At 46.7% G+C, this 14527-nt stretch overlaps 1 protein-coding gene and 1 pseudogene across 1 annotated transcript in view; one reads left to right on the forward strand and one right to left on the reverse strand.

Moving 5' to 3' along the window:
* Positions 1 to 14527, forward strand: part of MYO18B (myosin XVIIIB) — a 321585-nt gene that overhangs the window by 294631 nt on the left and 12427 nt on the right. Inside the window, exons 40-41 of the mRNA XM_006890467.1 lie at positions 148 to 186; positions 1587 to 1724. Of these exons, the coding sequence (XP_006890529.1) occupies positions 148 to 186; positions 1587 to 1724 (177 nt within the window). The remainder of the gene's footprint in view (positions 1 to 147; positions 187 to 1586; positions 1725 to 14527) is intronic.
* LOC102876214 lies at positions 11778 to 12161 on the reverse strand (annotated as a pseudogene).

The following is a 14527-nucleotide window of genomic DNA, read 5'->3' on the forward strand; positions in this document are numbered from 1 at the left end:
AAAACAACAAAAAACCCTAAACAAAAGACCACCCACAAACACACTAAACTCTTTTTTTAAAAAGAAAATAAAATTTTTCTTTTATACTGGTTTACTTACAAAGTTCATAAACACGCAGTAACCTCTTTTTTTTGTGCTTCTTCACAGCATCCAGACGGCAGTGGATCGTGGCGCCACTAAAGAGATGTAAGTCACCCTGAGGTCCTGACTCTGTGTGTCCACTTAGCTGGGGAAAATGTGTCCATTTGGAGAATTGTCAGTGATGACCCCTGAGACCCCTAGCTCCAGGCTCATGCACCCCACACCAGGGAATATTACTGAACTGTCCAAATGCTTTGAAACAGAAGCCAGGAGGAATGCCACTCTCCTCCTCTAACACCTTCTGTGGCTCCCCACTGCCTCAGGGAAGGCTTGGACAGTGAGGTTAGAGCCCTGTGCCATCTGCAGCCTGGCTTCTCTCTCCACCTGAGACTCTTGCTTTCTTCCCCAGCCCCTGCTCTGTCATGCCCCTCATATCTTTGTTTGTTACTCCTTCACCCAAAGTTCCTCTCGCCAGTCCCTCCTGCGACCAAACCTCCAATAAGATGCAGCTTAACTTCTTGGACCTCTTGACTCCACTGTGCTTCCAAGATGCAAGCATCCCTCCGTATTATCCATGGAGCCTGTTCTCTGTCCCTTTCTGTGGCATTAGTAACATCGATGTCCATGTATTCTCTTACAGTGAGGTCTTGTGGGCATGGCTGGTGATGGAGTCACACTTATAGCTCTTCCTTGTAGTGCCTGGCACAGAGTATCCTATCTATAAATGCAGAGTGAGCGTATCAACTAGAAAATATTCTTGAGCCCCCGTTGGGCCTCTCCTGGCCCTGCTTTTAGTAGTGAGGGGCCCACGTGTCAAGTCTATGTCTGTAAAGGCCTTTCAGTTAAGATGAGAAAGACTCACTTGATCCCCTAGTCCATGAAGAGATCATTTTGTTAAGGTTCCAAGTTTGTGTCTTTTGAGTAGAACTGAGCCCTGCGGGATTTCCTTTTTATTATTATTATTACTACTACTACTACTACTAATTCTTATTATTCTAGCTTATTTACAATATTCAAATGCATTGTATTCCAGAACAGATTCTTCCAATTTCCCTCACACTCCCCACCACCTCATCAAATTGTACAAATCCCATGGGATTTTCTTGACTAATCTCATGGAAGCAGATTGCCAGACCTTTTAAATGTGGTACCCCGGGTGGGTTTGACCCCCCTAAACTAGAGAAGACTCAACATCTAGATCAGAGCATGGATTTTGGTACCTCCCCACCAGGAGAAATGCAATGGTTAGCAGCCTGGGCACTGGAATCGGGCCAAGGTTTGCCTCCCAATTCCATCAGTGACCCTGGCCACCGCCAAAGTTGGCGTCCCCACACCTCAGTCGTCTTCTCTCTGCAGTCCGAGCAGCACCGCTCAGGAGCCACTGCCGTGAGCCCCACATGAGGCTGCGTACGCAGCGCTTAGCACAGCACCCCACTCTTGCCACCGGCTGAGCATCCAGTGATTGCTGTTGGCACGGTTGACACTGTCTTGCCTTCTGGTTCCAGGGATAATGTCTCCACTTTGAGCTCACAGCCAGAGAGCAATCTGCAGTCGTGGCTCAGCTGCACCCTGTCCCTGGCTACAGACACCGTGGGGAGCCCTTCTCGGCAGTCTGTGGTCAGTGGGCACACCCTCAGCGCCAGGTAAGAATCTCGGACTTTGCAGGTGGGTCTTCAGAGCTCCCGTTTCCTGTGACCTGGGCAAGAGAAATTGTGAGGCTAATGGGTCTCAGTGGGAGTCACCGACCGACCGGTACAAATGATTCAGGCTCTTGGCTGTTTACTGAATGGTTGCAATTGTAAATCCCTCTTAGAGGGACCTTGGGAGTGGCTTCTGTTAGGTGCCATCAAGTTGAGCACAACTCATAGCAACTCTGGGGACAGCAGATCTGAATCTTCCCTCTCCTGCACCATCTTGTACACCCCTGACATACTTGAGCCCGTTGCCATGGTCACTGTCTGAATCTGCCTCTCCATCTTCATCTCTGACACACTTGAGCCTATTGTTACAGCCATTGTGCCGATCCATATCATTGAGGGTCTTCCTCTCTTCTGTGGAGGGTGGAAAAACCCCTCCCTGCTCTCCTAATACTCGGTCCTGATTGACTTAAACAAGAGACTTCCAGCCCACGGCTGACTAAACCCAGGTGACCAATCAGCCGACACATGATTGTTAACAAAAATTGTTAATAAAAATTGTGAACTAGGGGTGGGAGTGGGGTGGGCGGGGAGAAAAGTGCAACAATGAATGAATGGAAATCCAAAATCTCTGTAGATGTTCATTGAAATGAATTGAAAAAAAATCTTTAAAAAAAATTGTTAACAAAGCAAGCAAACAAAAAGCATGATCTAATAGTTTGCACCTGACTTTCAACTAAATCAAGAGAACCTACCCACCAGAATTGAAATGCGTCACACACGAACCTCCAAACTGGAGCTTGGGCCTGCTGTTGATTGTGTTTGGGAAGAACATTTTTCTAAGGGGTACAGCACTGGTCTGTCAGTTTGCTGTACTGAGATAACGTGGGGTTGCTGTGATACTGAATGCTGTGCCTCTGGTGTGTCAAATGCCATCATGTTTACCCATGGTGGACAGGGTTTGGTAGAGCTCCCAGATTAAGACAGCCTTGGAAGCAGGACTGGCATCCACTTCTTAAACAACAGACCTTTGGAACCTCTATGAACATTAGAGAAATGACAATAGGTATAGAACAGGGTTCAGAACTTTTGTTCATAGGGTGGTCACGAGTCATAATAGACCCAACAGCAGTTAACAACAACAAGCTCTCCAAATGCTTTCAGGTGTAACCCTGCCACTTTCTAGCTGTGTGGCATTGGACAGGCCAGTTAGCCTCTCTGATTCTCTCTGCCCCCTTATGAACAAAGTAGTGCATGTAATGATAATTATTGCTCCAGCAACTGAAAGGGTGTGACTCTGACACAGCATCAGTTCCCAGAAGTTTTTTAAATTGCTCAGGATTTAAAACCATTAACAGCTATGGATTTATTATTGGTGGTATGTGTTATTTAGTTGAAATCGACTCATAGCTGACTTTCAAGTGGGTTTCCAGAGGCTGTCAATCACCTGTCTTTCTCCTGCAGTCAGTGGATTCAAACCATGTGCCTTTGGGTTGGCCCACAACTATTTACCCTTTTGTTGTTGTTGTTGTGTGTACTGTGGACTCTGTAGCTGACACTTTGGCAGGTTTTAAGAAGCAATTCATTGCACAGGAGGAGATTGCCCATGTTTCTTCCACAGAGCCGCTGGTGGTTTCGCACCCCGTGTCCTTGGGATTGCAGCACAGCTTCTTTCTGCTAGGCCACCAGGGCTCCCTGCTTATCCACTAGTCCCCCAAAGGAGAAAAGACTCAACATCTGGATCAAAGTGTGGATCTGAGGGTTCCCTACTGAATTTATTACAGTCTCCACTATGCAAATCATACTAACTTTCCATTTATGGAACATTAGGGATATGATGTTTGCTTTAAAAACAATCCATTTACGTTCCATAAAGAGAATCGTAATAACGAAAGTTGACGCGGGCAGTTTCCCATGGAGAGCTCCCAGCGGCGTCTGAATGTTGGACTTTTGTATCAGCTTCACCCCAGAGATTAATTCAGCCGTGACCTGTGTGGCTGGGCCCCCTCCCAAATCAAAGGTTTGCAAACAATAGACCGCTGCCCACAAATAGCCTTCAGGATCAAACTGTCGTTGCAGGACTTAAACTCATCTTCCCACTTGCCTCTCAGCTCCTTCATGTGGTCTTCCTTGTCAAGGGCAGCGTGCTTGTAATGAGGAATTAATGGCCATAGATCAGAAATTATGGATTAAGCAGATGCGTAATTAAGATGAAATGCATGCCGCGTCAGTGATAACAGAAGGACCGGTGTGATAAGATGGACGGGTGGGGGGAATACAGACTAACGGAGCCAACAGACGACCCCCTTCCTGACCCCAATGCCTTTGCTGTGAAGGCAGGGGCGGGAGCTGTGTGGAGAAAGGGTGAAGGATTTATGTTCATCTTCCGAGCACCAGGGACAAAAGGCAAATGCCTGGCGAGTGCCTGCAGATGATACCAGGCCTGAAGATCTGATGCAGAAAAATATCAAAAGGAGGCACCAGGGATGGGGTTCATCTGGAGACTTCATTAAGGCAAGACCAGCAGCCGATGATTGCTTGCCATTAAAAACAGAGGTCGGGGGTCGGGGGGGCGGAGCCACATCTTCTGTGAACCCCTCCAAGCACGGACCTCTCTCTGATAACCTGAAGTCTTTTTTTTTCCCCTCGCTCTGCTGATCTAGAGAGCTGGGGAACCCAGAGGTGGCCAGAGCCTGGTAAAGAATACTCATTAGCATAATACTCAAGTTTCCGGGTTATAATTAGATTAGAGTGTTTGTTAAGGACCCAGAGCCGCTTGTCACCTGTTTGTAGGAGCCTTGGTGATGCGCGTGTGTGTGTGTGTGTGTGTGTGTGTGTGTGTGTGTGGACCTCCCATAGCCTCTCTCCTACATCTTTCAGGCTGTGGACAAGTTGCTTCTGTCAGAGCAGCTGGTGGATTCGAACCTCCTGCCTTTGGCTTGACAGTGCAACACCTCAGTACTGTTGTTGTCTGGAGTGGTAGGATGGTGGCTGCAAAGAGTGCCAAAAAATGAGCTGCTTCTTGAGGAGTACGGGTGGCACCAGCAGCTAAGCACTGGGCTGCCATCCAAAAGGTCGGTGGTTTCAAACACCTTACCACCACCACCACCACCACCACCATCCTGCCAATAGTCCCCTTGCCATAGACCAACTGGTCCTAACTTCTCATGACCATCAAGTCAAGTCAGTGCCGTGGTGTCTACATTAACCCTTAGCTGGTCCTCCGGTGGGCTTTCCGAGGCTGTAAAATGCACGAGAACACATTATCTATGTTGTTCTTGTTGAGTGGCTGGTAGATTAAAAAAGCCAGAGAGGTGTGACCTCTGGATGAGCAGGAAAACTACCTACAGACTTCCCCTAGTGACCTTAGGGAGACAGAAAAGAACTGTCACCTAGGCTTGCAAAGATTGTCCTCTGTACAGAAGCCTCAGAAACCCTTGTAAGCTGAAGGGTCAGCTATAATTCTGAGAATATGCTTTGTCTGGCCGTCAGCTGTAATTTAAAGTGGATGTTACTTGTGGTGTTGTTATCCACCGCTGAGACAGAACTGTGGCGTAGCTGACCCTCCCAAGGGTTTTCAGAGGCTGGAAATCCCACGAGAGGAGACTGCCCATCTTCCTCCCAAAGAGCAGTTGGTGGATTCAAACCTCACACCTTTGGGGTAGCAGCACATCTCCTTACCCCTGAGCAACTTGAGCTCCCTTTTAATTTGAATGAATAATTTAATTCTTCTAGTGTCAAATGTGAGAATGGTTACCCTTGGTGGACAGTGTTTGGTGGAGCTCCCTGATTAAAAGAAGCTTGGAAGAAGGAGTGGCATCCACTTCCGTAATAACTTGCCTCCAGAAACCCCAATGAACCTGGAGAGAGGATGAAAGTCACACAGGTGTTGAGAACTTTAGTTCATAGGGTCGCTATGAGTCGCCTACAACTCAATGACTCTTAACAACAACAACAACAACAACATTTGTTATAATATACCTGTCAAGTTGGAACTGACCCTCCAGAAGGTTTTCAGAAGCAATAAATTACATGAGAAAAGATTGCCCGTCTTTCTCATATGGAGCAGCTGGTGGATTTGAACCATATGCCTTTGAATTGGTGTTACAGCTCTTTCCCTCTAAGCCACACAATGGGATTATTCCAGTGTTCATTCGATGAGGATATTCAATATCATAGTTCAGAATAGGACCCCCTCTGTCACTACCCACCCATCACCTAGGATATCATTATTCTAATTCATTGTCACCAGCTCTGCTCCTGGCTTCTCACGTAGCCCACGTATGTTCCAGAGTCAGATTGCTCCACTGGGGTTTCTGTGATGTTTACGGATGTTCTCCAGGCCTTTCTTCCACGGAACCACAGGACAGGTTCAACCCTCCATCCTTTCAGACCAGTAACCAGTCCCAAACAGCCTGCAACAACTGTGCTTTATCCTAGGGGCTCAGAAAATCAGCTACCTGGACATTTCCAGCTAGACTAAGAAAGAAGGTCACTGGGAAACAAAAGCGGGGGAGGGAAAAATAGACTTCTGCCAAAAAATAAAAGCATTCCCTGTATTATTTATTAGGGGTTGTCAACACAAGAGAAATACACCTAAAGCTTTATGATTTACAGTCCAGGGACCGTGCAGCTGCCACTGATAAATGCAAGAACTTCTGGGGATGGAGACACTAAATTACCTCCCTGGCCCCCAGGGAGAGGGAGCTTATGGGCTTGGTGGCGGCTGGCTGCACTCTCTCAGGCGCCACACTGCAGATGGTGCCAGGACGGCCTGGGGCTGGCAGGCTCACCTTGGCCCCTGGGTGCCCAGCTCTCCTTCTGCCCTCACAGGCCATCTCATACCACACGTAGTAGGGAGGGGTTGTTAAAGGTAATGTTCGTCCCTACCTCCTCGCCTCACACACATCAGATTTTGCAACAAGGATCCAAGTTCCAGTTCACTCAGAGATCAGGCTTTTCACCCTGCATAACATCACTCCATAGGTGCACACGGGGCCACGAGACGCTTAACTGCCAACAAGGAGCCATGGCCCAGCCGCAGTGGTTCATGTTTCCCTCCACGTGAGAGATCCTGATAGGACTCCTGGCCAGGACGCCTCAAGTCTGGCCCTTCCTAGTCTGCACTGCATGCTTGCGGGTTGCTGAATAGATTACAGTGGCACTTCCAGATGAAATCAGACTAGGAAGAAAGGCCTGGCAACCTGCAATCATTGACATCAGTCATTGGAAACCCTATAGATCACAATAGTCCATTGTGAATCCCATCATGGGCCTTGTGTAGGATGTCACTGTGTCATTGTGCAGGGGGTCAACGTCATGAGAACCAACCTCACAGCAGGGGACAGCAGCCGCGACAGACTACTAATGTCAGTGGTTTCTCTCCGTCGACTCAGCAATTATTCCACGTTATCTCGATTTTCCTCCAGTCCCTGCTCCTTACTCTCAGAAAACCCCACCAACCTTTGTTTTAATAGAAAAATCATGATGCTGTTAAAACCAGAGAGATTCCTGCTCAGAGTGGAGCAACCCTTTGGTTTCTGTTGTTGTTGTTGTGTACTGTCAAGTCAGAACTGATTCATAGCTGATCTTTCAATGGATTTGCAGAGGCAGTAAATCACCTAACAGGAGACTGCCCATCTTTCTCCCATGGAGCAGCTGGTGGATTCGAACTGTATGCCTTTGGTTTGGTAGCACAGTTCCTTACCACTAGGCCACCAGAGGTCCCTACCCTATGAGCTTAGAAGGCGATAAATCTTTATGGACGGAGACTGCCCCATCCTTCTGCTGCAGAGAAGCTGGTGGATTTGAACTGCTGTCCTTTAGGTTAGCATTCCAACACTTAGCCTTGCACCCAGGCCTTCCATACCTTTGCCAATCTCTCTCTACCCCCAAATTTCTTTCCCTCTGTTCTCATAAAGTCCTATCCTGTCTGGGAAGAGATACATTTATGAATACACAGAAATGAATTTTTGTTGATAAAAATGCAGGGAAAGGCATGGGAGAATGCCCACCGAATTGATGATGGTGGCTACATCTGGAAAGGGAATTTAGAGATTAGGATGGTAACCTTCTTAGCTATTCTTCAAACTCCAGTGACACAATTTCTACTCTCTTCACCTTACTGGTATTTCTGCTCCTTGGTTCTCCGCCAACTCCTTTTTCTACGTCTCTCCCTCCCCACCATGTCTTCTCAATCCTAGCACCCACAGAAGTTGCCCTCTTCTGGCTTGTTTATTCACCCCTTCTGTTCCCCTCAGGCAGGTCTGCACTCCTGACTATACCTAGCTGTGAGCAGACAGCCCCCAGACCAGCCCTTCAGCTCTGCAGCCTCTCAAGCCTTGCACTTAGACAGCTTAGCTAATCGCCCACATTGCTGAATGAACGCAATGTCTCACTGGCAGTTCAAACCCGGCATAAATGAAACAAACCCATCCTCTCATACTTTCCTGAGTTACCAGATCCTTTCATCTCACTGAAGGTCTCCCCCTCTTTCACTGACCCTCCATTGTTCCAAGCATTCTGTTCCTTTCTCAGGAATAGCCTCTCCTAGCAGCATGCCCAAAGTATGTGAGATGAAGCTTCACCGTCCTTGCCTCCATAGTGACAGCAGCAGTGGGCTCAAGTGTGCCAGAGACGGTGAGGATGGCACGGGGGAGGACAGGGCTTAGGTCTGTGGTCACTAGGAGTCATGCTCAATTCAACGGCACCTAACAACAGTGGTGCCTAAGGGAACTCTGGTGGCATAGTCCTTCAGCATTTGCATTGCCAACCCAAAGCCAGATTCTTTCTGGTGGTTCGAATCTACCAGCTGCTCCTTGAAAGAAAGATGGGCAGTCTCCTCCTGTGCAGTTTACAGCCTCTGAAAACCTGCTAGAGGGTCAGCCATGGCTGAGTTCCAACTCAACAACAATGAATTGAGTTGGGTTGAATTGAGTTGGGTTGAGTTGGGTTGGGTTGAGTTGAGTTGAGTTGAGTTGAATTAGTTGATTGAGTTGAGTTGAGATGAGTTAGTTGATTGAGTTGAGTTGAGTTAGTGGTGGTCTAGCGGTGAAGTGCTTGCTGTCCATGTGGGAGACCCAGTCACCACTCCTCTGTTAGTAGAGGCTTAAGTGTTACTGTGATTCTGAATGGGTTACAAGCAAACATCTAGACTAACACAGACTAGGAAGAATTCTAAAACTCAGCCAACAAAACCCCCAGTGAATCACAACAGTGAGATCTCTAATTGATCGTGGTCATGATATAGGCACCATCCAGTCCATTGTGCATAGGGTAGCCAGGAGCCAGCCTTACTGGATGACCAATAACACAATGAACGTCATTCATAAGCTTCACAAGGTCTAACCCTTGGCTCATCTTGGCCATCTGTCCATCTCTTTTATCCCAACATTGAACTTGGCTCATGTTGGGCTATTGCTCCTCTCATTCATCCTCACCTTGAACTTGCCTCGTCCTAGGCTAATGTCCCTCTCGTTCATTCTCGCATTGAACTTGGCTCATCCTAAGGCTATTATCCTTCTTGTTCATCTTCACATTGAGCTAGGCTCATCTCAGGCTGTTGGCTCTTTCTCTCTTTCATCTTTTCATTGAGCTGACCTCTAAATCAATTTTTTCTCTCCTCTCCTTTTCTCACAAGCTCCTGTAAGATGGGACATCACCACTTCTCTCCTCGACTCTGCCAATGCTTTTTCAGCTTTCAGATTGCCACCTTTCACCCTTCATCTCTCCCACTGTCCCTCCACCCTTCCAAGCACGATGGCCCTCTCCAAGTAGTAACCTCTCCTACCAACATGTCAAAAGTATGTGAGAAGAAGCTTCATCATCTTCGCCTTTGAGGAGCACTCTGGCTGCACCCTCTCTAATACCTATCTGTTGTCTTGGCTGTCCACGGATAGTCAGTATCTTCTCCGAAAGCACACCTCAAAGACATCAGTTCTTCCGTCATCCTTATTCTTTGTCCAGCTCTCGGATGCATAGCAAGTGACTGAAAAGACCATGGCTTGAATTAAGTGCACCTTAGTCCTCAAACTGACATCCTTGCTCCTAAGTAATTTGAGGAGGTCCCTTACAACAGATTTTCTCAGTGCACTCCATCTCCTGATGTATGTGACAGAGTAGAATTTCCCCATGGGGTTTTCTATGTTATAACTTTATGGGCATAGATTGCCAGGTTTTCTCCCACAGAGCCACTGAGTGGATTTGATCAGGCAACCTTTTGGTTGGCAGCTGAGCACTTAATCTTTGTGCCACCAGGGTCCTTTAATGGCACAGAGTAGATAAAAAACAGTAAGCATAGCTAATAGAGTTGCCACTGTTAGGTGGATAAGGAAGGAGAGAGAGAGAGAGAGAGAGAGAGAGACACGGAGGGAGGGAGGGATAGAGAGAGACCTTAGCAGGGAACAGACATTAATGGGGCCACATCGTGTAGCTTCAGAAATTCCACAGAAGCTGGGTTTCCTGGTCAGAGGTTCATTTGTCCCTGCATTTCCATGGCTGATCTTTGACCATAGAATTCAGAAAGCTGTGATTTCCGTTTCGCACCCTATCCCAGCTCTCCACTGTCACCACGGGACTGGTACCATATTGCAGAGGGAACGGGGAGATTATTGTGTAAACGGTCCGCGCTCACATAATCATGGTGATTTTAATTACTGTGTAATCTTTGCTAATTACTGTTGTACGTATCATTTGCATTTGGTACCGATTTAACAACAAACCACTTTTCATTTGACTAAACGATGGCATTGTAGTTCTGCCTTTTTCCCTGGGAGAGATCTGCTTTGTCCAGACATTCCCAGCCCCACATTTCTGGCTTGGAGACCGTTGTTTAGAAGGCAAAGATTTCAATACCACTACCACCCTCCTTCTACCCCCTGTTTATATTTATTTGCCATCAGGCTGACTTGAATTAGTAAAAAGGTCTAAATTATAGGGTATCAGTTCTCAGATAAAGTTGTGTTACTTTCAAGGAAATGCAATTACCTGACCATGGAAGTGAAGCCAAAGATAGGTCACATGGGGCCTGCTTCAATGATTAGATAAGACTTGTTTGTAATTAGTTCATTAATTATGTAGATGGGAGTGGATGGCACTTGGTATAAAAAAGCAGCTTGTTCTCAAAGTAGGTTAAGGATCCACCACTATCTTATTTCCGTCATAAATTCATTTGCTGGGGTCCGCATCCCTAGAACCCGAACTCAGGTTCATTTTCATCCATCCTGAATGCACTTAATGAGACTACGGCCATACCCTCCCCTGCACGCACCCCATCTCGTCTGAATGCACTTGATGGATGAGACGCACCGGAGTATGATCTTACGTCTCCCCAGTGCACAAGGGTCCTCACTGGTTGCATCAATATTGGGGGTGGGGGTGGGCATAGGACGAGCCCTGATCTAGGATCTAGTTCAGCAAATCATTTTTTGAAGCTTGCACTGAAGCTATGCCAGGAAACCGTCGTTACTCTAAGCAGCAATTAACAAGAGGTTTGCCTTGAACGTTATGCTCTTGTGAAGAATTGGTTGTGAGTTCAAATAGGCAACAGTTAATCAAAAGCACAAAGGGGAAATTTTAGGGGCTGTTGTTCTCAGGTGTCACTGAGCCGACTGCGTAAGAGACAGAACTGGACCCAGTCCTGCGCCGTCCTCACTACCTCTGTCATGCTCCAGCCCCTCTTTGTTGAGGGTCTCTCCCTCCTCCACGGACCTTCCACTGTCCAAGCATGATGGCCTCTTAAAGGGACTTACCCTTCTTGATGAAAGGCCCAAAGTATCTGAGATGAAGCCCCACCTCCCTGACTGTATTTCTTTTCAAAAGTGTTGGTTCTTTTGGCCATCTCTGGTGTATTCAGTCTCCTTTGCCAACACTACAATTCATGGCATTTCTTTTTCTTTGATATTTCTTCTTTATTGTCAGCGTTCAGAAGCTAGTCCAAATGCATGGCTTCTGTTGGAGGCACCTTAGTCTCCTAATGGAAAACCTTGCTCTTTAGCACTTTTTTTTAATGATTAATAGAAGATTTATTTAAACAACAATACATAGTTATCTCTGTCAAACTTAGTATGAGATGTTAAAGGGTCGTTCCCATTTTCCTTCCTGGATAAGTTTTTCTTTCCTATCCCTCTTGGTTTTAAAAACAGAAGAGGAGGGGGTCCAAGGCCAAACACAGCTCCTATGAGGAAGAGCTTGACTGTGGGCCTGAAATCGGGATACACATTCGCTGATCTTGCACAGGTCCAGCGAGTCAAGGCAGGACCTTCAATGATCGTCTGCCTGTTGGAGTCATTGAGCTGAAGCAGATACTCCTGGTTTAAGCTGGGATCTAATGGCCAGCTGCTCAGTTTGAGCCCACCACGTCTCTGGAGAGATGTTGTATTCGGCTGAGACGAGGGTAGCAGGTAGGATGGCCAGGCGCCATGGCTTGTATTTGGGGAAAGACATCTTGGCGACCAGGTCAGTCTTTAGCACTTTTGAGAGGCCGTTGGCAACAGATTTGACCAAAACAGTTGTTGTTGTAGTTGGTGGTGGTGGTGGTGTTAGGTGCTGCCCACTGGCCTATGACTCCCGGCAACCCTATGGACCCTGTGAACCGCAGATCTGATCCGAGCCTTATCCTGCTACCATCTCTAACATATGCAGGACCCGTTGTTCTGTCCCTGTGTCAGTCTATCTTATGGGGTGGGGGGTCTTCCTCTCTTTCTCTGACCGTCCACCTTTCCCAGAGGGATGTGTTTGTCCAAAGACTGGCCCCTTCTGACGCCATCTCCAAAGTAATAGAGCTTTCGATTTCTTGACAGCTACTTCCATTCATGTGGATTGTGGATCCAAGACAAATGAAACTCTTGACAACAGTAGTCTGCTCTCCATTTGGTCATGATGTGGTCCTCAGTGGTGAGGACTTTTGTTTTGGCAACAACAGAAATAGTGCGAGTGAGAACAGTGATGCGTTGTGGAATGTTGAACCAACGTCATCCAACTGGTCGGACACTTACGGTCAGAATGAGTGGGGTGGGTGCGAGCTGCTGGCCCCTCTTCTCCTGCCTCAGGAAGAGCCATCATCCAGGAAATCAGCAGAGATGGAAGTGTTTGCTTTCACATATTGCCACCAGAATCTAAAGAGAAAGGAAAAGCAAACAAGGGGCGAAAAACAACTACAGAAATTTTCTATTCATTAGTAAATCTTATCTTACAAGATCCAGATCACACCTGTTGTTGCTGTGTACCATCGAGTCAGAAGGACCCGTAACTGACCCTCCAGCAGGTTTTCAGAGGCAGTAAATCACACCAGAGGAGACTGCACATCATTCTCCCACAGAGCAGCTGGGGGATTCGAACCGTGGACCTTGGTGTTGGCAGTGCGATTTTTTACCAGTAAGCCACCAGAGCTCTCTAAGTTAAACCTCCTGCCCTCCAAATCACTTCCACCTCATAATGATCCTCCATCAGGTTTCTGAAGCTGTAAATCACTTTTAAAAAAAATGTTTAGCTTTTATTGGTTTGCTTCCAATATTTGCATACACCGCATTTCACACTATTCATCATTCACATTGTGTGTCATACAGTCATTCCCGTGCATTATGGTTTGTAAAATTAGTCATCATTGCTTTGGATACTGGAGGGAAAGCAGACCTGTCAGAGACCCATTCCATTCCCAACTGCTTCAGTAGCTGGTGATTGGAAGACACTCAGCAACAGTATTCAGGGGGGAAATAATCATCATTGGATTGTGCCCATCATTACCGTCTTGTGTTGGTTTTTTTTCAGGTCTCCACCAGATCTTTGTAATTTCCTTAACCCCATCCCTCCACCCACCAAATTGTGCAACCCTGTGGTTTCACCCCTACCCATCCTTACCACTCTGTACCCACTCCTTTCCCCCTTGGGTCCCCATACATGTGTTACTAGTTATCCTTCTGTGTTTACAATAATGATCTATGCTGTATTTGTCCTTATGAGACTGAGCTAGTTCACTCAGCATAATGCTCTCCAGTCTCTCCCCAAGTTATGAAGTATTTTTTTTAAATCATCCCTCCTGAGTACTGCATAGTATTCCATCATGTGAATGTTTCTCAGTTTCTCAGTCCATTCACTTGTAGTTGAACATTTGAGTTATTCACCATCACAAGAATATAAAGCTACAAATCTTAAAGGAAGGAGACACTATCTTTCTCCCAAGGAGCAGCTGGTAGATTAGAACTTTCTATTAGCAGCACAAGACATGACAAATCCAACAACAGCGCCAAAAGGATGTCAAAGACTCGGACTCTGGAAGTGGCCGAGGCAAGTGTACGGATGGTGGACTGTGAGCAGGGGAGCCAGGCTGAGTCCCACTCTAACCCTCTGACATCCTTACAGTGCTGTCTCGCTTGGAGCAGGTTTCTCTGGGAAGGACAGATGTTTGGGACATAAGAAAGGTACTTAAAAGGACTATTGTGAGAATAAACTGAGAATTCCTGCAGAGCTTAAAGGCTGTGACATTGTCCCTAGGAAACTACGCGGCTTCCCCCAAGGCCTCTCCTCCTTGGTGGTTCAAATCCCCCAGCAGCTCAGAGAGAGAAAGATGGACAGTCTCCTCCCCTGTGATTTACAGGCTCCAAAAGCCACAAGTTAGCTCTGGTGGCTACCTGGTAAGGAATTAGGTTGCCAACCCAAAGACTCATGGTTCGAATCCACTAGGAGCTCCATGGGAGAAAGATGGATAATCTCTCTTTTTTAAAACATTTCTATTATTATTAATTTTTTCCTTCCTTTTTTATTAAATTTTACTAATTGTAATGAACATTTACAGAGATTTTGGGTTTCCATTC

This window comes from Elephantulus edwardii, unplaced genomic scaffold, assembly GCF_000299155.1.
Source record: "Elephantulus edwardii isolate Elephantulus edwardi_28Jun2011 unplaced genomic scaffold, EleEdw1.0 scaffold00089, whole genome shotgun sequence".
In the NCBI taxonomy this organism is placed as follows: Eukaryota; Metazoa; Chordata; class Mammalia; order Macroscelidea; family Macroscelididae; genus Elephantulus; species Elephantulus edwardii.